This window comes from Bubalus kerabau, chromosome 4, assembly GCF_029407905.1.
Source record: "Bubalus kerabau isolate K-KA32 ecotype Philippines breed swamp buffalo chromosome 4, PCC_UOA_SB_1v2, whole genome shotgun sequence".
NCBI lineage: Eukaryota > Metazoa > Chordata > Mammalia > Artiodactyla > Bovidae > Bubalus > Bubalus kerabau.
In genome coordinates, this window is record NC_073627.1 from 129,176,524 (window position 1) to 129,200,649 (window position 24,126).

The following is a 24,126-nucleotide window of genomic DNA, read 5'->3' on the forward strand; positions in this document are numbered from 1 at the left end:
AGACCAATCTAGTCAGTAATCATTTCCCTCCGTGTTCTCCACAGCCTGGTACACCCAGAGAGGAGGGAGGAGATAGAGGTGTCCTGGGGAAGAAAATGGAGAGTCAAAAGGGGAAAGAGCAATCTAGTGAGTAATCACACCCCTAAGTGAAAATAGATACTGAACATTAGATTCTTAAAGGTACAAAATTGATAACAAATACAAAAAAGCAAAGTTTAAAAATCTAGAGTAGAGGTTAGACTCTCAAAAATACAATATTAGAAATACAAAACAAAATCAAAAATTATAAAAAATATATATGAAATTTGTTTTAAAAACAGGGTCTTTTTTTTTTGCAAGGTAATAGTAGGTTATAAAAATGAAAATAAAAGGAGTAATAAAGAACTTAAAAATATTAAAAAATGATAATAGTAAAAATATATCTAGGAATTTCTCTGGAGCTGTTGTGGGCAGTGTGGGGTCAGTTCAGTTTCAGATAGTTCCTTGTTCCAGCTTGTACTTCTTCTCAAGATCTATAGGCCTCTTCCAGTGCTTAGTCAGTGTTAACTACAGGGTTTTAATCTGTTGCACCTGTCACTCCGAGAGCTTTTCCATCTTCTTCGTTTATTTTGGCTTCCTCTGCTTGCAGGTCTCTTCAGTGTCTCATTTCCCCCCTGACACAAGGGGGTGAAGGTGGTCACTTACTTAGGCTCACTTGTTCAGTTGTGTTGTGGGGAGGGAGGAACACTGCAAACAGATATCAGTGGTGTGTGTGGGGAGTGCCCGCAGTGTATGGACCACACTGGGTTTGCCCCAGCTCAGGGCGGCGTGTGCTTTCTGGGTCTACACTGCTCAGGTCCCAGGTTGCTCTGCAGGGTACTGTCCAAAGCGGGCCCTGCATTTCGTGCACTTCCCAGGTGTAAGCTGCTCAGGTTCAGGTTCTCGGGTACTCCGCAAGGGCACAGACTTGGTTGGGCGTGCGTTTTGTGCCCTTTCCAGGTCCGAGCAGCTCAGGTGACCAGGTGCTTGGTGAGTGCACTGTCCTAGGTGGGCCGTGTGTCTTAATCACCACCCTGGTCCTGGCCGCTCGGTTGACTGCTCAGTTTCCCAGGTGAGCCGCGAGAACATTGTCTCAGGTGTGCTATGTGTCTCCTCTGGGGAGCCGATCTCAGGCTGCAACTCTCCTGGCAGATGTCAACTGTTTAGGATCCCAGGAAGATGTGGTTAGCAGCTGGGAGCCTGCTCACAGTTCGGTGGAGGATGCTGGTCTCTAGGGCCGAGATTGTCCCTTGTCTTCCAGCTCTGGCTGTCACACACCTGCCTCTCTGCCTCTGGTGGTGGGGTGGGGCCTGTACGCAGCCGGCTAGCTCTCCTTTGGTGTTGGCTCAATCCTTTGTTCTGTGACAAGGCCAAGCTGCGGCTTAGGTTAGAGCCTTTCATGGGAAAGTTCTGTTTTTGTCTCTCTCTCTGGCTATCCCACAGTTTGAGTTGCTATCTCAGGTTAGCTCCTTCAGATTGTCCTCAGGGCATTCAGGCCATCTTTACCCTAAGCATGCAGCCCATGCCTCCCTGTCCAGCACAGACGTGAGCATCTGGGCTACTTCTCCACTGGGAGTTATGGTTAGGTATGTATTCTGTGGGTTTTTTTTTTTTTCCCCCCTCCCAGTTTTGTTACCCTCTGAGATTCCAAAACTCCCCACAGACCTGCTGGTTTCCTGCTGTTTGGAAACTTCTCTCCTTCACGACTCTCTCCCCAGGACAGGTCTCGGTCCCTAACTCTTTTGTCTCTCTTTTTATCTTTTATATTTTGTCCTACCTCCTTTCAAAGAGAATGGGCTGCCTTTCTGGGTGCCTGGTGTCCTCCACCAGCGTTCAGAACTTGTTTTGTAGAAGTTGCTCAGCATTCAGGTGATCTTTTGATGAATTTGTGGGGGAGAAAGTAGTCTCCCCATCCTCTTCCTCTGCCATCTTGGGACTGCCCCCTCTCAAGGCCTTTTATGGATACTTACTTCTCTGCCCATCTCTTAAATGACAGCCTTCCACAGGAGTCCATCCTTAACCTTATTTTTGACTCCTTGAACACCAAATATCACATATATGCTGAAGACCAACAAATCTATAAGCAGCTCAGACTTATAACCTGAGTTCCTAGTGGATATAACTACATGGCTGCCCTAAAGGCATCCCAACTTCTATATGTCCAAAATGATTTCACTCCCTTCCTCTCCTGCAGACTTGTCTCTTCCCATTACTATCCACCATGCTTCTAAGCTAGAAATTTGGAGGCTTCCCTTATAATTCAGTTAATCAATTCCTGTTAATCCCACTTCCTGATTAGCTCTGATACTGATTTTTTGTATCAGCATTCCAAGGCCCTATTTTCAGATCTTCCATATCTTCAATTCTTACAACTCATATATCTTTCTCCTTCTAGTTTATTTTCCTTGATACTAAAGAGTGATCTTAAAATGCAGAGTTGATCATTTTATTCTGCTATTTAAAATCCCTCCAAGGGTCTCACGTTAATTTTGGCAAAAATGCAAACATACTAGCATAATATAGTAAGTAGTCTCTTCTGGGTCTGCCTCTTCTCACTTCTCGCATTTCCATCTTTCAATCCTTAGCTTAGAGTCTTTATTCATTCATGTCCCACCACTCAACTGCCTAGAGTTCTCAGAACCAACCATGTACTTCTCTCACCTCTGTGCCTTTTAAATTTTCTCTTCCCTCTACTTGGGGGTGATACCTTTCCCCATCCCTGACCCCAACCTCCACACATCCTTTTCTTCCTTGCCTGGCTGATTGCACCTTGTCCTTTAGAACTCCATCAGACCTCCTCTCATCTGGGAGACATTCCCTGATATCTTCCTTTCCCCAGGCTAGTCTTTATGCCTTTCTGACTTCCCTTGTTTTCTCATAGTATTCCATGCTTTTCTCTACCATAACAGTTATTTCCCTGTATTGTAATAGCACATAAAGTATTCAGTAGCAGTTTATGAAATATACAAACAAGTGAAAACTCTGAAAATATATTTGAAATCACAGCCTAATGCATCATTATAGTAACCTTTTACCATGTTCTTATAGGTGAAGATGCTGGAAGCAGATCTGGTTTCAAAAATGCTACGGGCTGTTCTGCAGTCTCATAAGAATGGAATAGCATTATCCCGGCTCCAAGGAGAGTACAGATCCCTAACTGGAGACTGGATCCCTTTCAAGCAATTGGGCTATCCTACACTAGAAGCCTATCTGAGAAGTGTGCCAGCAGTTGTCAGGATAGAGACTAGTAGGTCTGGAGAGGTAAGAAGGTAACTGTGTTTCAAAAGAGGCAAGCCAATTCTTAATTGCCTGTCTGGTACTTCCAGTCTCATAGGATGGAAGTCAAAGTGAAAAGCACTAGCCAAGATTAGTGAAGAAGTGAAGTGAAGTGAAAGACTCGTGTCCAACTCTTTGCGATCCCCATGGACTATACAGTCCATAGAATTCTCCAGGCCAGAATACTGGAGTGGGTAGCCTATCCCTTCACCAGCAGATCTTCCCAACCCAGAAATTGAACCGGGACCTCCTGCATTGCAGGCGAATTCTTTACCAACTGAGCTATCAGGGAAGCCAAGGTTAGTAGTGATAGAGAATTGCATCCAAAGCACAGCCTAGATTCTCATGTCTTTTGTTTTACCCTCAAATTCTTTGTTATAAAAATAGGATTTTAACCATATTAAGTTAAAAAATTTCAAGTTTACTCAGTCTCAGTGTCCACACAAAATAACTGTATTAGAGACCTTAACTGCCTAAATATCATACCACTCATTATAGGCCTGCCACAGCTGTTTGGCCTAGGTTACTAGTGACCTCCTGATTACTGAATTCAATAGATACTTTAAAACTCTGATCATCTGACCTGACCCCTATCTGTTCCTACTGTCTTGATCCTAGTCAAGCCTCTACTTGATCATTCAGCACTTTTGGTTATTACAGGGCTTTCCCTACTGTTCTCCCTGTCTTTAGTCTCTTCTGTCCCTAGCCTGTTCTCACCTTTACTTTAGTAATAGTGATTATCCTACAATTTTAAATCTTCTAGTTCCTCTGGAATCATGTTTTATATGTAACATGGGCAAATGAGTGGTAGCAAGTAAATTTTTTTATTACATATCCCCTATGACTCAGTAGTTTTGCTTCTTGTTGTCTGCCCAATATACAGTATGAAAGATTGGACAAACTACCACCCAAGACAGAAAGGTGTCCACCCCACCAAAATCAGTATATTTTGGGGGTATGTTTCATATGTAAATATGTAGGACAGGTCTGGGGTATTTCTCACAAAAAATTAGAATAGTTGTTCCTCTGGTGAGGGGGTGGGTCAGAGAGGCATTGGGTAGAGGAGAAAAGGGGCCCGGGGTTAGGAGAGCAGCCTTCCTTGGTGGCTCAGACAGTAAAGAATCCACCTGCAATGCAGGAGACCTGGATTCGATCCCTGGGTTGGGGGGAAATCCCCTGGAGGAAGGCACAGCAACCCACCCTAGTATTGTTTCCTGGAGAATCCCATGGACCGAGGAGCTTGGGAGGCTACAGCCCATGGAGTCACAAAGAGTTGGACATGACTGAAGTGACCAAACACAGCACAGCACACAGCAAAGGTTTACCTAATCTGTAATACAGTTTATATAAGGAAAAGGTATAAATTAATCAAATATTACATTAATAGTAAAACTTTCTTCAATGTCCCTGGTTCTCCCAGAAAGATTAAGCCCTCCTTTCTGTCTGCTTGGCCTCTTATAATACATTCAGTACAATGCTTGACATAATGTTTTCTGTTTAGTCTCTTTGCCTCTCTTTCCTTCATAAGTTTCTTATGGATAAGGGATTGGTTTTTTGTTTTGTTTTATTTTGTTGGCCCTGACTTTTGGTGCTTAATAAATATGTGTTGAATGTATAAATGATCAAATGTCTGAATGAATTAGTAATTTAATAGTGTTTCATGTAGTTACTGTGCTATAAATTACTCAACTCTTTATTCTTCTTTTTGGGACATTTTTAATGTTTCCAGGTTTTGACTATTAAAATAACCCCTAATGCACATATTTGGGTAGGTAATTTTTCTTCTTTTGAATTGTATTCTTATATTTTCAGGAATAGAAATACTGGACCAAAGATTACGAGCATGTTTTGGCTGTGGTGTAAAGCCTCATTGCTTTCCTGTCTTAATTTCAATTTAAAATTAAAGCCCCAATAGATGGGGCTCTAGAGATCATCTAAACTTAGCAGTCTACATTCTGTTTTCAAATCCTTTTTCAAATATCCTGTATATCCTATCTCTTTTTTTAATATAAAAAGCTGAGCTACTGTATTTTAAGTAGATGCCAGAGGCTCCAGGGCCTTTGCTTGCCCTGTCTTGCCCTCACACCCCTGAGGCACCTTCATGGAATCCTATGACTCCACTGAACAGTTTGAAAACCTCAGATCTAAGCTATTCTGTGTTTTGTAACTGATAGTACTGGGGTTTTTGAAGTAAACTGATTGGCCCTAAGTCACTCAGGTAATCCATTTCATTGGCAAGACTAGAATTTAGTGGTGTCTTGGAGGTAGTACAAATAGCAGTTACAAGTATGTACTTTGAATTCAGAGAGATAGCCTCGCTGCATGGCTTGAGAAGTTTGCTTAACTTTCCTGATCCTGTTTTCCCATGTATAAAATGGGAATAACATAAATCTCACAGAGTATATGAGATAATATATACAAATCACAGGTTTCTTTTGGTTCATTTGTTAAGCCTATATACCTAGCACATTTTTGATGCTTAATAAAAACATGTTTAAGAAATAAGTGAACTTTTCAGTTTAAGGAAAAATGATTATTCAGTGTGCTGGACTATGCTTGGTTTCTCTTGCAGAAAATATAATTTAGCTCTAACATTATGAAAGAAAGAGACATGAATATTTGCATACAGCTTGATTTGGGACATGTAAACTCACAAAGATACACTTTGAAAAGTCAGCCTCTGGTTACCAGTGAATCTGAGAAATATTTCCCCTCTCCCTTACCTCTCATAATTAGATAACCTGCTATGCCATGGCCTGCACAGAAACTGCAAGAATTGCTCAGCTTGTGGCTCGACAGAGGAGTTCTAAAAGGAAAACTGGTCGGCAAGTTAATTGTCAGATGAGAGTAAAGAAAACCATGCCATTTTTTCTAGAAGGTAAGATCTTTTCACATGCCAAAATTGTAAAGCCTGTTTATGAATACATCGTCATATGAAAATATTGCTTGTATTTATGATAAACACGTATGTTGGTTAACATTCATATGTCAAGGGAAAAATCCTGAAGCTAGTACTTCCATTTGAATTTAAGTGAACATGATAAGCATGACTTATTAAGTGAAGTAACTCAGCATAACTTCCTATGGCAAATTGTGGTTTTACTCTTTATTTGAGGGGAAAGCCTCATGTAGAATGTTGGATAAACCAACTGAGTTAATGTCTTACTTAGGAAATCATATCTTTTACTATAAATCCTCTATTTTCAGAAAAACATGAATTATATAGTACATAAAGATATAGGCAACTCAGCCTGTATTTACTGATCATTTATCTCAAGGAGCTTATAAAATAATCATTTCTAAAATTAAATTCTCAAGAAATAGTTTAATGATAGTATAAAAGAGTAGATGCTGAATACCACAATGAGCATTTTAGGCAAAAGCGCAATCCTTGTGAGAATGGCAGTGGAGAGCTTCATGGCAAGGGGGAGACTTGAACCAGACCCCTAACCATTGGAAGAATTCAAATTGGTGGAGAAGCAATGGGAGGACTAAGATACCGCTGAGTGTGCTGCATTTGTAAGAATGTGAGGTGACTGCCACCAAATTAGTTGGTGAGTGGAGGAAAAGTAACAAGCTTGCCTAGCAGATGAAGCCACATTTTGAGAAGCTCATCTGCTAAATACACACCAATCTGCTCTTCCCCTGCTGACCGACCCTCTAATGGCCACCTCCTCATATTCTTACAAACTGTTCTGAGCATAGAGACCAACAGAAAACATCTGGGCAAGGGAGTGACATTATGAAATCAGGGTTTTGGAAAGCTAATTGATTCCATTATGTATGCCTAACTTCATAGGAAAACCAAAAGCAACCCTCAGACAACCAGGATTTTCTTCAGATTTTTCTGTCAGCAAAAAACCTAATTCAACACTATTAAGAAACAAAGGAATCTCTCTTGGAGTTAAATCTGATGCTGAAGTGCTGCCTTACACATTACAAACAGCTATTGGAAATGAAGTATTCAAAGATGTTCCAGTGCAGAGTCATGTGACCATGTCTACCAACAACAGGTATTTGGGCTTTGTCTAGCTAAATGGAGAAGGGTGGTGAACCTAGGATAATAAGTCTTAAACATGCATGTTCAGGTGAAGAAGGAAATACTTTGTTTTGTGTAATGTACACAGAGATGAGTAGAGAAATGCATCATTACTAGTTACTCCACTTTTCCTGGCTGCCTAAACATCATTTTCTGAATATCTCCATTTTGTATTTGTTGTGCGTCATTAGTAGTCTCTGCTTGTAACGTTCACTTTAGAAGATCTCACAAATTGTTCTGAGATACTACTTCAGCATAACTTAGTTTGGCTGAAGATCTTTCTTCCAATTAATTTTGTAAGTTTTAAATAAAATCTCATTGATTTGTATGCTCTACTGTGTTCCAATAATCATATCCATAATACAGTAACATTACACATCCATGCATCACAATACTGAACTGGAAATAATACCACATCCTTAAAGTTTTTGTTTGGATGCTGCCATTCATTGGCCAGGTGAAATAACTGAAATTATTTCATCTGCTGGGGCTGTGGTATCCTCATTTGCCCAATAAAAATGTTAACTCGGTGATCTCAAAGTTCTTTTCTGGCTCTGAATTTTGTGGTTTCATGAGGTAATTCAGGTGAGCAAACTACAATATATGGACCAAATCTGGCCCATTGACTGTTTTTATAAATAAAATTTTATTGGAACACAGCTACATTCCTTTGTTTATATATTCTCTGTGGTTGCTTTTATACAACTGCAGAGTTGAGTAGTTGTGCATAGACAGTATGGCCTGCAAAGCCTAAAATATATACTGTTAGACCCGTCACATCAAAAGCTTGCCATCTCCTGGTGTAGATGAGTCAGTGTCACATTCTTCCATCTTATTTGTACCTATACAAAACAAATTTTTTTGTATCATTTTCCTTTAAATCAATGCTCAAAGATTCCATTTTGTATAAAAGATAGTTCCCCTCGCCCTAAGTGCTCTCCCCCACACTAGAATATTTAGAAAGAAAGAATATTTTTAAGTAGGCAAAAGGGTACTAGTTTTTTATATTTTACTATTTTTTAATAAAGCAACCTTTAAATATTTTTCATAATGGTACATATTTAATGTGTTTATGATTAGTTATTATAAATTTTGTTATAAAGTCTAGAAAATTGACTTGAATCTTGACCCAAAGCACAGTTGGTGACTTTGGTGACTGAGGTACCATTGTCTCTGCTGGTTCTAGGCCTAAATTTCAAGATTTTGAATTGAATTTATAAGATGACAGCAAAACCAGGCATCCTGGATTGTGGGCCCAGAGGAGCACTCTCTACCCCATGGTCTGGTATCCTACTTCTCATCTAGTGGCACTGTGTGGCCTAGATAAAAGCCTTCCATTCCTGCAGGTAGCACCAGCAGTGATTGAGTAGAGGACCTTGCCACACCAAGCAGCCCTTACAGAGGGCCCAAGTTAGTGCTGTCTGACCTGCTGCATATCATTTTCCCACCCTCCCACCTAGCAGCACTAGGCCTAGAGAAGTGTATTCCGCTGCTATGGGCAGCACCTACAGAAATCAAACAGGAGCTCCAGCAGTAAACAGGAGCTCCATCAGCAACAGGTGAGTGTACCAGACCAGAATAGTACCATAAGGGCTCTGAAAACTAAATTATTATTGGAACCACAGCCTACAAAATTGGGCCAGGAGGTATATGATGAACCTAAACAGAATAACTACCTGCTAAAATCAGACATTTAAATAGGATCCAGAGTCTCCTAATATGTGTTCAGATATCCAGGTTACAATGAAAAAAATCAATCATTATACAAAGAACCAGGGAAATGACAACTTGAATGAGAAAAAAACAATCAACAGACATGAACATTATCTTGAATCAGATGATGGAATTATCTGACAATGATTTTAAAGCAGCGGTTGTAAAAATGCTTTAATTTGCAATTGCAAATCTTTCTGGAAAAAAAAATAGAAAAGTCACCAAAGAAAGAGAACATACAAAAAAGAACCAAATATTCATGGTGCTTTTCAAGTCTACTGTATCTTACTTTTCTGTATATTTTAAAAAATAATTTTATTTGTTTGTTTGTTTTTGGCTGTGCAGGGTCTTCATTGCTGTGCAGGCTTTTTCTCTAGCTGCAGAGAACAGGGGCTACTCTCTAGTTGTGGTTTGCGGGCTTTTCATTGTAGAAACTTCTCTTGTTGTGGAGCATGGGCTCTAGGACTTACAGGCTTCCTTAGTTGCAGTACATGGACTCAGTAGTTGCTGCTCATGGGCACTAGAGCACAGATTCAGTAGTTGTGGCACATGGGCTTAGTTGTTCCACGGCATGTGGAATCTTCCCAGAACAGAGAAGGAAATCTGTGTCTTTTGCTTTGGCAGGCAGATTCTTTTACCATGGAGCCACAAGGGAAGCCCCTACTTTTCTGCATATTCCTTCTATTAATTTTTGAGAGTTTGATATTGAAACTCCAACTAAAAATCTTAATTTATCTACTTAAAAATAATCGTAATATATAGTGGAATTATATATAACTTTGTTCTGTATTTTCCAAGTCTCCTGTAAATGTGTTATCATACTTTCATAATTTAAAAATAAAAAAGAGGGGAAAAAAAGAACCAAATGGAATGACCAAAATAAAAATGCAGTATGTGAGGTCAATGGCAGAATAAATATGACAGAGAACAGAATCAAAGAACTTGAAGCTAGAACAGTAGAAATTACCCAGTCTGGACAACAGAGTAAATAGACTTAAACAAAAGAAAACAAAATAACTAGTTGAGACTGAGAGTTCTGTGGGGGGCAAAAAACAATCTAGCAGAGTCTTAGGGACCTGTAGGGAGAATAAGAAGAGATCTAGTATTTGATCCTCAAAACAAAGAGTGAGATTGAAGGTGTATTTGAAGGCATAATAGCTGAAACTTCTCAAATTTGGCTAAGGACATAAATCTGCAGGTTCAGGATGCTTAGGAAATCCCAGAGAGGATGAATTCAAAGAATCCCACACCAATAATTAAACTTAACGAAAACTAAAGACAAAGAAAATATCTTATAAATAGCCAGAGAGAAATGATACATCACCCATAGGTGAATACCAGTTTTTGTGACAGTGGTTTTTTATTCACAGTCATGGAGAAATCATGAAGGAAAGAAATGGCACATTTTTAGTGGTGAAGGAAAAAAACCTGTCAATCAAAATTCTAAATCCTCCAGAAATGAAAAGGAAATGAAGAAGATATTCTCAGATGAAATAAAACTAGGAGAATTTGTCATTAGCTGACTTACTCCTAAAGAGGGACTAAAGGAAGTTGTCTCAACAGAACAGAAATAATCTAAAATGGTTTGAAATTTCAGAAGTACAGGCATAAGCCCTAATATAACAGTAATTACTTTAAATATAAAAACACATAAAAATATGTTCAGCTTCATTAGCTATTAGGGAAGTGTAAATTAAAGCTGCATTGAGATTCAGCTGGCCAGCTGGGGTCATGGGCTTTCCATCCTAGAACCATGACCCAGTTTGTCCATAACCTCATAGAGAAGATCCCAGCACTGCTGTGGCTTACTCAAAGCCTCGATTGGCCACCTTTTGGCACTATGCCAATGTTGATCTGGTTCCTCCAACTCTGCTGAGATCCTTACAGTTATTCAGAGCTGGGGAAAAAATATCAATAGTGCTCAAACAAGTAGCTTCAAACAGCTCCCAGTTAAGGAAACTCTACTGAATGGTGTGATGACCACTGAGATGTGGATGTGGTTTTATGTTGGTGAGATTGTAGGCAACTGTGACATCATTGGCTATGATGTTTGAAGACCAATCTTTAATATATGATTATATTTGCTTTATTATTTGAGTGTTCTTGGATTGTGTGTGAACAGGCTGTTAATTGCAGATGAGATAATAAGATAGTAATAAGATAATGTGTCAAAAAAAACCTATATTGAGACACACCTATCAGAATGGCTGAAATAAAAAATAGTGATACAGTAATAATAGGGGACCTTAATACCCATTGACATCAGTGGACAGGTCATCCAGACAAAATCAGTAAGGTAACAGAGGTCTTAACACAGCAGACCAAATGAACCTAATAGATAGCTTGTTGTTCAGTTGCTAAGTTCTGTCCACCTTTTTGCAATCCCATGGACTGTAGCATGCCAGGCTTCTCTCTCCTCCACTGTCTCCCAGAGTTTGCTCAGATTCATGTCTATTGAGTTAGTGATGCTATCTAACCATCTCATCCTCTGCTGCCCTTTTCTCCTTTTGCCTTTAGTCTTTTGCAGCATCAGGGTCTTTTCCAGTGAGTCAGCTGTTTACATCAGGTGGCCAAAGTATTGGATCTTCAACTACAACAACAGGCCTGCCAATGAATATTCAGGGTTGATTTTCTTTACGATAGACTGGTTTGATCTCCTTGCTCTCCAAGGGACTCTCAAGAGTTTTCTCCAGCACCACAATTTGAAACCATCGATTCTTCAGTGCTTAGCCTTCTTTATGGTCCAATCTCACATACACAACAACTGGAAAAACCATAGCTTTGACTATGTGGACCTTTGTTGGCAAAGTGATATCTCTCCTTTTTAATATGCCATCTAGGTTTGTTGTAGTTTTCCTTCCGAAGGGCAAGCATCTTTTCATTTAATAGATATCTATAGGACATTAATCCAAAAGCAGCAGAATGCACATTCTTTTCAAGTGCACATAGGACATTCTCCAGGATAGATCATATACTAGGTCATAAAACAAACTTCAGCAAATTTAAGAGGAAGAATTTATATCAAGCATTTTTTCTGAGCACAGTGGTATGAAACTAGAAATCAACTACAGAAAGAAAAATGGGAAAAGAACAAACAGTGGCGAGTAAACAGCATGCTACTAAAAAAAAATGGTCAACAGTGAAATCAGAGGAAATCAGAAAATATCTCGAGACAAATGAAAATGGACATATAACTTTCCAAAGTTGGAATGTGTCAAAAACTGTTCTGAGAGGGAAGTTTATAGTGATATAGACTTGATGTCTATATTGATATATCACCAACTCAATGGACATGAGTTTGAGTAAACTCTGGGAGTTGGTGATGGACAGGGAAGACTGGCATGCTGCAGTCCATGGGTTCACAAAGAGTTGGACCTGACTGAATGACTGAACTGAACTGAAACTTCTCACAAGAAACAAAGAAAACCTCAAAAACCTAACCTATTGCCTAAAAGAATTAGAAAAAGAAGAGCAAACAAAGTCCAAAGTCAGCAGAAAAATGAAATAATAAAGATCAGAGAGGAAATAAAATAGAGATCATAAAAACAATAGAAAAGATCAATGAGACCAAGAGCTGGTTTTTAAAAAAGATTTAAAAATTGATAAACTTTTAGCCAGGCTCACCAAGAAGAACAGAGGACCCAAGTAAGAATTGAAGAGGAGAAATAACAACTGATACTGCAGAGATACAAAACAATCATAGAGAATATTATGAACAGTTATGTGCCCATGAATTGGACAATCCAGAAGAGATGGACTTCCCTTATGAGGAAAGTCCATAGCTGAGTAATAAAGAATCATCCTGCAGTGCAGGAGACCTGGGTTCAATTCCTGGGTTGGGAAGATCCCCTGGAGAAGGAAATGGCAGCCCACTCTGGTATTCTTGCCTGGAGAATCCCATGGACAGAGCAGCCTGGCAGGCTACAGTCCATGGGGTCACAAAAGTCAGATGCCACTTAGCAACTAAACCAGAAGAGATGGACAAATTTCTAGAAACATACAAACAGCCAAGACTGAAACAAACAAGCAGAAAAGACAGTTTGAACAGGCTGGTTACTAGAAGTGAAATTGAATTTGTAATAGAAAAGCTAGAAGTAAAGTCCAGGACTAGATGGCTTCACAGGGGAGTCCTACCAAATAAGAACTAATATCTGTTCTACTCAAGCTATTCCAAAAAATTGAATAGGAGGGATCACTCCCACATTCATTCCTTGGGCTACCATTATCTCAATACCCAAACCAGACAGATGCCAGAGAGAAAGAAAATCACAGACCAATATCTTTGATGAATATAGATGCAAAAATCTACAACAAAATATTAGCAAACCAAATCTGACTATATAAAAAGGGTCATATACCATGATCAAGTTGGATTTATTCCAGAGTCATAGGGATGGCTCAACATTTGCAGATCAATGTGATACACCACATTAACAAACGGAAGGCTCAGAATTACATGATCATCACAATAGACACAGAAAAAACATTTGATAAAATTCCGTATCTACTCAGGATTAAAAGCTGTCATCCAAGTGGGTGTAGAGGGAACTTATCTCAGCATAATAAAGACCGTTTATGACAAACCCACAGCCCAAATCATACTCAGTGGTAAAACCCTTCCCACTAAATTCAAGAACAAGACAAGAATGCCTGCCCACTCTTTTCACTTCTGTTTAACATAATATTGGAAGTCTTAGCCACTGCAGAAAAGAAAAAGAAGTAGAAGGTATCCAAATTGGAAGGGAGGAAGTAAAACTGTCACTTCTTGCAGATAACATGATACTTTATAGAGAAAACCCAAAAGTCTCCACCCCAAAATTATTAGAAATAATAAATGAATTCAGCAAGGTTGCAGGGTACAAAATTAATAGACAGAAATCTGTTATATTTCTATATGCTAATAATGGAATTTCAGAGAATAAGAAAGCAATAGCATTTATAATGACATCAAAAAATAAAATAACTAGGAATAAACCTAGCTAAGGAGGTGAAATACCTATACTCTGAAAACTAAAACATTGATGATGAAAGTTGAAGATGATACAAAGATGGACAAAGTGCTCTTAGATTTGAAGAATTAATATTGTTAAACTAGCCATACTGCCCAAAGCAATCTACAGATTTAATGCAATCCTTATCAAAATACCCAGAACATTTTTCACAGAACTAGAACAAATAATCCTAAAATTCATATTGAACCATAAAAGACTTTGAATTGCTGAAGCAATCTTGAGAAAAAAAGAGCAAAGCTGGAGTATAACCCTCCTAGACTTCAGACAATCCTACAAAGCTACAGTAATGAAAGCAGCATGCTACTGGCACAAAAACAGACACAGATCAATGTAACAGAATAAAGAGCCCAGAAATAAACCCACACACCTATGATCAGTTAACCTATGACAGAGGAGGCAACTATATACAATGGAGAAAAGATTGTCTCTTTAACAAGTTGTTACTGGGAAAACTGGACAACTACATGTAAAATAAGATATTAGAGCATTCTCTCACACTGTGTACAAAAGTAAACTCAAAATGGTTTAAAGACCTAAATGTAAGACCTGAAACTATAAAAGTCCTAGAAAAACATTGTATAGCACAGGGAATTATCTTATAGCACAGGGAATTATCTTATTAGCCATTATCTTGTAATAACTTACAATGGAGTATTATCTGCAAAAATATCAAATCACCATTCTGAAAGTAATACAGTTACAAATCAAATATACTTCAATTTAAAAATATAACACTGAATCTGGCAAGCATACAGAGAAAATGGATCACTCATAGCATTGTTTTTGGGAATGTAAAATTGTACAGCCATGTTAGAAGATAGTTGAGGAGAAGTTAGAAGTTAGATAGAGGATAAGTTAGAAATCCTTAAAAAAAAAAAAGCTAAACAGAAATTCCACTCCTAGACATTTATCCCAGAGATATGAAAACTTTAGTTTACACAAAAACCTGTACACAGGTGTCCTTAGTAACTTTATTCATAATAGACCCAAACTAGAAACAACCCAGGTGTCCTTGAGAAGTTGAAAGATTCAACAAACTTAATACATCCACACTACAGAATATACCTCTCAACAGTATAAAGGGATGAACTATGGACATACGCAACATCAGTGGATCTCAAGGGAATTGTACTGAGTTGAAGGCAATCTCAAAAAGTTACATACTGTATGACTCTATACAACATCCTTGAAATGACAAAATTTTAGAGAGAGCGAGAATAGAGAAGTGATTGCCAAGATCAAGGGTTGCAGAAAGGGGAAGGATGTGGCAATGCAAGAGGGAGCCTTGTAGTGCTGGGGTAGTTCTGCATGTTGATTGTAGTGCTGGCTACATGCACCTGTGTGTGTGGTAGAATTATACACACATACATGTAAGTGAAAGTAGAGTATGCTCTGGATTATACCAGTGTCAGCTGCTTGGTTTTGATATTGTACTATGCAAGGTATTGCCATTGGAGGAAATTGGGTGAAGGGTACACGAGGCTTCTATATACATTTTTTTGAAAATTCCCATGAATTTATAAATATTTCTTTTTGTTTGTTTTAATTTAATTTTATTTTTTAACTTTACAATATTGTATTGGTTTTGCCATATTTCAAAACAAAAGATTAAAATTGATAGCAAAAGCTTTCTATACAGTTTTAGTTTTGAGAATTAATACAGTATATGCTTTTGTTTTTTACCTTTCACTGTAAGAATTTTGAATTCCATATAGTGTAGAACGTCTTCTGGGCTTCCCAGGTGGCTCAGTGGGTAAAGAATCTGCCTGCAGTGCAGGAGACACTGGTTTGATCCCTAGGTTGGGAGGATCTCCTGGAGGAGGCCATGGCAACCCACTCCAATGTTCTTGCCTGGAGAATCCCAGGGACACAGGGGCCTGGTGGGCTGCAGTCCATGGTGTTGCACAAAGGCAAACATGACTGAAGCGACTGGGCGTGCATGCATAGAACGCCTTCTCCATTCTTGTACGGTGATTTCTAGAACTGCATACCTGCCTTCAGTTGTCTGTCTTTGTATGGATGTATTTCAGACTATTTTAATTAAAGCTATTAAAGTTGTTGTAAAACATCTTCATCAAACCTTTTTTAAAAGAATATAATACAAATTGAAAGTTACATAAGAGAAATCTAAATACCATCTGGTGGCAGAGGGTATGGGCTGCCTTTCAAATTATAAAATCAAAGAAGTTGCTCTTACCAAAATAGAATAATAACAAAAGATTTTATTTCTAAACTTATGAAATATTAAGGAGTAATCTTAAGTAGTATAAACTATTATGAGTTTAAACTTGTTAAAGTCACTATATCTTTTGAGAAGCTGATGAAAGCTATGTGATCTTCCCAGAAAAATTAATTGGTACACATATGCATGCATGTTTGTCTACTAATGCAGGAAATATATGGACCCCAGAAACCCATTCTCAAAAATTATGCTTAAAGAACTCATATCTGCCAGTTAACAAACTGGAAGATTCTAGAAAAATAATGTAACTGATATTCTCTAGTACTGTAGGTATCAATCTAAATTTACTATGGTCCAAAATCACTGCAGATGGTGACTGCAGCCATGAAATTAAAAGACGCTTACACCTTGGAAGGAAAGTTATGACCAACCTAGACAGCATATTCAAAAGCAGAGACATTACTTTGCCATCAAAGGTCCGTCTAGTCAAGGCTATGGTTTTTCCTGTGGTCATGTATGGATGTGAGAGTTGGACTGTGAAGAAGGCTGAGCGCCGAAGAATTGCTGCTTTTGAACTGTGGTGTTGGAGAAGACTCGTGAGAGTCCCTTGGACTGCAAGGAGATCAGCCCTGGGATTTCTTTGGAAGGAATGATGCTAAAGCTGAAACTCCAGTACTTTGGCCACCTCATATGAAGAGTTGACTCATTGGAAAAGACTCTGATGCTGGGAGGGATTGGGGGCAGGAGGAGAAGGGGACGACAGAGGATGAGATGGCTGGATGGCATCACTGACTCGATGGACGTGAGTCTGAGTGAACTCCGGGAGTTGGTGATGGACAGGGAGGCCTGGCGTGCTGCGATTCATGAGGTCGCAAAGAGTCAGACACGACTGAGCGACTGAACTGAACTGAACTGAACAGTGAAATAGAAAGAGGAGTCAAAAGTGAGGATATATGATTGATTTGTGGTTTCTCTGGGAAATGTTTATTACTAAAAAAATATAATTCACAACCATTGTATTTTGTTAAAATGATGATTATTAAAATGGGGTGTTTAAATATATGTATGCATGAAACATAGGTGAATATGGTGCTGAAGACCAGGGTTTCATTAGGCCTAGAATGAGACAAGAAATCACTGTATGTATATCATAGTAAGATCATGGACTTTGGATATAAATAAAGGACTGTTTGGCATTAGCCAATGGGAGCCATGATTGAAAAGGTATCTTGCAAGTATTAAGCTAAAGTAAATGAATGTATGTTTCTGAGATCTTGTAGGCTTTAAAAGTCGTATACTAAATAATTATAGGCAACATTTTCTAAAATACATTTATTGTTGTGATTAAAGAAGTATTAATGTGTATTGTATGGAAAATTTGCAAAGTATAAGCAAGTAAAAGAGAAAAAAATCACCTCTAATCTAAACATAAATGTAAACATTAAAAATATCTTTCTATATTATTTATATAAGTTTTAAAAATACAAATTGGGTCATGATGTATATTACTATTCTTTAACCTGTTTTAAAAGACAATATACTAACATTTTCTGTTGTTAAATACACATCTACAGTATCATTTTTAGTGTCAGGCTAGTCCATAGTCTAGTCATTTATTGTTAAATATAAATGATTTTCACTATTGCAAGCAATTCTACAATGAACATATATGTAGAATAATCCTTGCCTGTATTCACAACCCTTGCCTATATTCACAACTAGTTATTTAGAATAAATTAGTAGAAATAGATTCTCTGGGTAAGAGGGTATACACACTAATGCTTTATTAATTTGTATTCTAAACAATGATACCAGATGGAGTTTTCTAGAAACACATGGGAATGATAGTTTACCTGTGCACTTGCCAACACTGGGCATCAGTTTTTTATTTGGTGTTTTAAAAGGTGGAAAAAAATGTACCTATGCTTTAATTTCTATGTTTTTGATTCTGATTCTTAAGGAGGTTATGTTTTTATCTGTTTATTAGCCCATTTAGGGATCTTTTATAACTTACATATTTTGTCATTTGTTGGTTTTTCTTTCTAATTTATAAAAGTGATTTATAAATTACGATGTTGACCTTTTCATCCTGATATATGTTGGCAATGTTTCCTCCATTTATTTCTTTCATTTTATTTATTTATTTATTAAGGCTGTGCTGGGTCTTCAGTGCTGTGCAGGCTTTTTTCTAGTTTCAAGAGTGGAGCTACTCTAGTTGCAGTGCACAGGTTTCTCGTTGCAGTGGCTTCTCTTGGCTCTAGGGCACTCACGCTTTAGTTGTGGTGTGTGAGTTCAGTAATTATGGCACGTAGGCTCAGTAGTTGCAGCTCCCAGGCTCTAGAACACAGGCGCAGTAGTTGTGGTACGCAAACTTACTTGTTCCACAATGTGTGGAATCTTCCCAGGTCAGGGATTGAACCTGTGTCTTCCGCATTGGCAGGCGAACTCTTTACTACTGAGAGCCATCAGGAAAGCCCCACCCTTGTTTATTTAATTATGATATTTTGGGTATACAAAAACTTTAAAATTTTATAGTTACATCTATTAATCTCTTCCTTTATGGCTTTTGCCTTTAGGTATTATGCCTAGAAAAGCATTTCTATCCCCAATTTATGTAGTATGTCTTCTGTTTACTTTTAGAATTTTGATGGTTTTATTTTTTCCATTTAAACCTTTAATTCACCTAGAATTTATTTTGTTGTGTAGTGTGAGAGATGACTCAGTGGGTAAAGAATCCACCTGCAATGCAGGAGACGCCGGTTCGATCCCTGGGTTGAGAAGATCCCCTGGAGGAGGAAATGGCAACGCACTCCAGTATTCTTGCCTGAAAAATCCCATGGACAGAGGAGCCTAGGGGGCTACAGTCATGGGGTTACAAAGAACCAGACACAACTGAGCAACTGAGCATGCACATTGAAATTGTGTGAGAGTAGGAATCTTTCCTGTTATGATGTCCTAATATCAATTATGACATAATACTTTCTTTTCCTGATGGTTTGAAATGCTGTCTCTACCAATACTAAATTGTTATATGATTCAATTTCTGGGCTTTCCATTCAGAATCATTGACTATACCTATCTCTTTTTCACAGTGCCAAACTACTCAGGTTATTATAAATTTATAATAAGTGTTCATAACCTTTACTTTCTACTTGCTCCTCTCTGTACCTCCTAATTTGGTTTGTTGCTTTTGTCATGTGCTTTTATTATACCTACTGCCCCTATTACAGCACTTAGTAGACTTTGTTCTTATATATATATTCAGTCAGTGCATTAATTATCTATTATGTAACAGATGACCACAAATTTAGCAGTTTACAGCACATGCTTATTATCCCATAGCTTCTGTGGGTTAGGAATCTAAGAACCACTCAGCTAGGTTTCCTGTTTCAGAGTTTCTCATGCGACTGCAGTCACACTGTCAGCTGTGGCTGGGGTCAGCTGAGACGAATCCCCTTCCAGGCTCACTTACATGGTTGTTGGTACAATCTATTCCTTTTGAGTTTTGCCTTAGTTTCATCTGGCTGGCCAAAGACCAACTTCAATTTCATGCTATGTAGGGCTCCCTAACATGGCCATTCGCCTCATCAGAGCCAGCAAAGAGAGATTATGCTAGCAAAGTGGAAATTAGAATCTTCTGTAATCTAATTATGTATAATCCCCTCAACCTTAAAGTATCCTATTGATTAGAAGCAAGTTACTCAAAGGGAGGGGATTACACAAGGCTGTGGTACCAGAGGCAGGAAGCATTGGGAGGCCATTTACTAGCTGCTTGCCATAGTCAGTTTTCTCAGCTATATGTGTAGTACATGAGACTAATGGTATCTTTCTCTTGTGTATCATTGATCATTACGCTCTGACACAGTGCCTGGCATGTAATAGTAGGTCCTTAAATATTAGTGGGATAATAGTGTGTCTCTAATAAATGGCGTATGTTTAAATGTGGCTTTTTTGGAGAGGGGACAGCCTAAATATTTGTCTTTTAAGAAACAAAGTAATAAGTCTTTTATACTTACTGTTATAAAACTGGTTGGACCTCTGTTATCTTATTGTGTTTTTTTTCATGGACCCCTGTGGTTTTCCTTGACTATTTTTCTTTTGCTGTGTTAACTGTTTTCTTTCCTGTGCGTTAGACCCACCAAGGCTTGAACCAAAGCAGCCCTTACCGTATCCTTGCTGTGCTTTCTTTCATTCTTCGCTCATAACCCCCTGCTTCCTGTTCAGGTCCTCACAGCTGACTCAAAGCAGGCGAAGATTACAGTTTACATTTCTTAGGGTTCTGAATCAAGGGAAAGGATTGCTGTCTCCCTGCCAGTTCTGCATAAGTAGGAATTGGATATGTTTTTGGCATCTTCTGTATTATCCAGATGCATTAATACACGAATGTGATGCTCTTATAATTACAGAGCATCATATACTAAATAAACGTTTGCTTGTGGCCTACAATCTAATCATTTCTTTTAGAATTTAAGAGATGTGCTTCATTTCTTTTTTTTTTCCTCCCAGTTATGTTGTCCTCTGAGATTCCAAACCTCCCCACAAACCTGCCTTGCGGAAACCTCTCCTCTTTCATGACTCCCTCCCCAGGGCGGGTCTCCATCCCTAAATCTTTTGTCTCTGCTTTTGTCTTTTATATTTTGTCCTGCTGCTGCTGCTACTAAGTCCCTTCAGTCGTGTCCAACTCTGTGCGACCCCATTGACGGCAGCCCACCAGGCTCCCCCGTCCTTGGGATTCTCCAGGCAAGAACACTGAAGTGGGTTGCCATTTCCTTCTCCAATGCATGAAAGTGAAAAGTGAAAGTGAAGTCACTCAGTCGTGTCCAACTCTTAGCAACCCCATGGACTGCAGCCCACCAGGCTCCTCCGTCCATGGGATTTTCCAGGCAAGAGTACTGGAGTTGTCATTGCCTTCTCCCTACCTACTTTAAAGAGATTGGGCTTCCTTTTTGGGTGCCTGGTGTCCTCTGCCAGTGTTCGGAAGTTGTTTTGTGGAAGTTGCTCAACATTCAAATGATCTTTTGATGAATTTGTGGAGGAGAAAGTGGTCTCCCCGTCCTATTCCTCCACCATCTTGGGACCGCCTCCGATGTGCTTCATCGGAGAATTGATCTAATTTTTAGAATATTCCATACTGTTGAAAAATTGTGAAATAGGTATACTGTGTCACAATCACCTCTACTGCCATATCCACTGCTGGGAAGTCTTTGATTCATTCAGTCATCCTATTCCTTCTTACTGTATTCACTCCTCCTTGCATGTACCAAGCACTGCCTTAGGTACTAGAAACACAACTAATTAGAAGCTAGAAACACAAATAATTAGTGCCCTAGGCAGTAGAAACACAAGTAATAGACATTTGGAGTCTAGTGAGACAGGCAGACATGAACACAAATTATTTCTGTTTGTGGGTGGGGCGTGGTATTTCTTTGTCCTTATGTTTAAAAAAATTTTCTACGTGTTTCCAATACAATTCACACAAAAATTATTTTGGTGAGGGTATGAGGTGGGAAATCTACCTTTCTTTCCTAAGTCGTGAATTGAGCATCCCCTCTCTGGTTTGAAATACCACTTTTATCTTGTGCTGAGATATTAATATAATGTAAATTGGGTATTTATAAGCGCTCTACTATTTTACTTATCTTGTCCAACTATGTTGTACCTGTATAACACATTTCAGTATCTGGTAATGCAAGTCTTTCATTTTTTAGTTACATTCAAAAATACTCTTTATGTTCAACTGTTTATTCTTTGCATAGCTTTCTTTATTTTGTATTGCTAGTTTCTTAATGCGTTTGTGTGGTCAGTTGTGTCTGACTCTTTACAACCCCATGAACTGTAGCCCACCAGGCTCCTCTGTCTATGCAATTTTCCAGGCAAGAATACAGCAGTAGGTTGTCATTTCCTCTCCAGGTTATCTTCCGGACCCGGGGATTGAACCCGTGTCTCCTGCATCCCCTGCATTGCAGGTGGATTCTTTACCCACTGAGCCATTGGGGAACTGTGACTTCCAAGTTCTTTTAAATTACTAGTTTAAATTCAGCCTTTAATATACTCTCCTTCAGTGAATATGAAAGCTGATACAAGGTATCATTTTAATTTTCCCCTTTTGAAATACTTTAGTGACTTATTTTGCTGCTCAATGCCACAGAAACTTTAAATGAAAAGTATAGTGTTTGAAACTTGGTACTGACTTTGCCCTTTGAATTTTAATTTACCTTTGTTTTATACCTTAGGTTTAGCCCAAAGGCATCCCTTCCGCCACGTTTTCAGATGCATCTCTCAAGAACCTGTACTAAGGAAATGAGTGGTATGTTTTCTAAACATTATTTTTGTGATACATTATGGCTTCTGGAGCCTCAGAACCCTAAGAAGAGTGTCTAGTGGTGGCTTTTGACATTTGTTCTCACCTTCTCCCACTTGTAATATATCTCTCTTCCTCTTTTTTCTGATTTCTTCAAGTTATGAATTGTAGTGATCTAAAGACAAAGTAATACCTCCAAGGGTATCATTATTGTTCTTACTTGAGGCTTTCCTCGTAGCAGACCTGTTCTGTCACTTCCACTTATTACCTGCAGAGATCCCTGTGTCCCTTGTCACTCTCACTCATTAGAGAGTAAGATTTAAAGCACATAAATAGGGGACTTCAACTGAAAAAATAGTTTCAGTTACTCATAAAATACTTTCACATACTTAACACTATGTGAAAACTGGGCTCCTAAACTGTGTGCAATGACCGTAAGCATCTAAATATGAATATATACAATCCAAAAGGACAATAAAAGACAGAATAAAGTTGAAGAATCTGAAGATCAGAAGTGCACACACTTGTCTTCTCCAACTAAAGTGTAAATCCCTTGCTCTTAGACCCACCAGAGGAATACATGGTTTTCAGAATTAGTACTTATACTGCATGAAATTTATGTAGTTTTAAATGATTTGCTGCTTTACATGCGATTCTTACTGAGTTGAAATCATTTTTTCCATAGGAATATATCTCCAGTATTTCTCATGAAAATTGATGGAACAGTTTTATTTTTTTCTTTATCAATTATATTTACATATGCATTTTCTGAAAAATGACCACTTGGTAAAGCCACATACCCTTTAGAGGTTGTAAATCCTTTTAAATTAGAATAAGCTTTTTCTTCAGAACCAAGAGGACTTGTTTCAGGAGGATTACGATTCACCCAGGGGCTCGTTGAATAACCTCATACACATAACCTCTTCTAATTGCTGGCAGCCTAGATTACTTCCTTGATTTGTTGAACAAAAGGCACAGAAACTTAAATAACTCCAGTAGCCCCATGGAGCAGGTGTGTTTGCAGACTCCAACTACATGCCAACTGCTGACTCTCTCTTTAAGGGAGGGACTGGACAGTTCCAAGAAACTCATCTTTTCCTTCTTCCTGGTTCTTTTATATACATTATTTGGGAAGAACTTTATAAATTAACTGTGCCTTTAATAGGAAACATATGTGGAAATCCTGGACCTTCTATTGGCTGAGCCAAGCTAAGTCTCAGCAAAGGGCAGTTCTCATGCCCTCTGGTGGGTAAGGCAGAGTCAGCATCCAGCCACCCTCAAGGGATTGCTCTCCCTTCCATTTCCTAGCATCCTCAGAGGCCAGCATCCCCAAACAAGCCTAAGTGTCTCTACAAGCCAGTTTTTAAAATAAGATAAAGTAAAAATGGTTGAATCCCAGCAGAAATACTGTATGATTAAGATATGAAAATATTTTGTTTATAGAGGGTAATTTTTTATATACTCTGGTCTGTATCCTGGTAAAATTTTAAAAAGTTCTTCCAGAAATGTCAGCTATTGTGGACACTTAAATTAAGATATTAACTCAGGTATTCTAAGTTTTAAATAAAAAATAAATGTAAGAGGG

The 24,126-nt window shown here is 38.5% G+C and overlaps 1 protein-coding gene and 1 pseudogene across 2 annotated transcripts in view; both read left to right on the forward strand.

Moving 5' to 3' along the window:
- Positions 1 to 24,126, forward strand: part of TDRD7 (tudor domain containing 7) — a 100,544-nt gene that overhangs the window by 23,249 nt on the left and 53,169 nt on the right. The window contains exons 2-5 of one of the 2 annotated variants that reach the window (XM_055578588.1): positions 3,067 to 3,279; positions 6,031 to 6,172; positions 7,094 to 7,307; positions 22,474 to 22,547. In XM_055578588.1, coding sequence (XP_055434563.1) covers positions 3,073 to 3,279; positions 6,031 to 6,172; positions 7,094 to 7,307; positions 22,474 to 22,547 — 637 coding nt within the window. In that variant the 5' untranslated portion in view covers positions 3,067 to 3,072. The remainder of the gene's footprint in view (positions 1 to 3,066; positions 3,280 to 6,030; positions 6,173 to 7,093; positions 7,308 to 22,473; positions 22,548 to 24,126) is intronic. The other variant, XM_055578589.1, reaches the window with a different exon arrangement.
- LOC129650283 (ATP synthase subunit g, mitochondrial-like) lies at positions 10,800 to 14,301 on the forward strand (annotated as a pseudogene).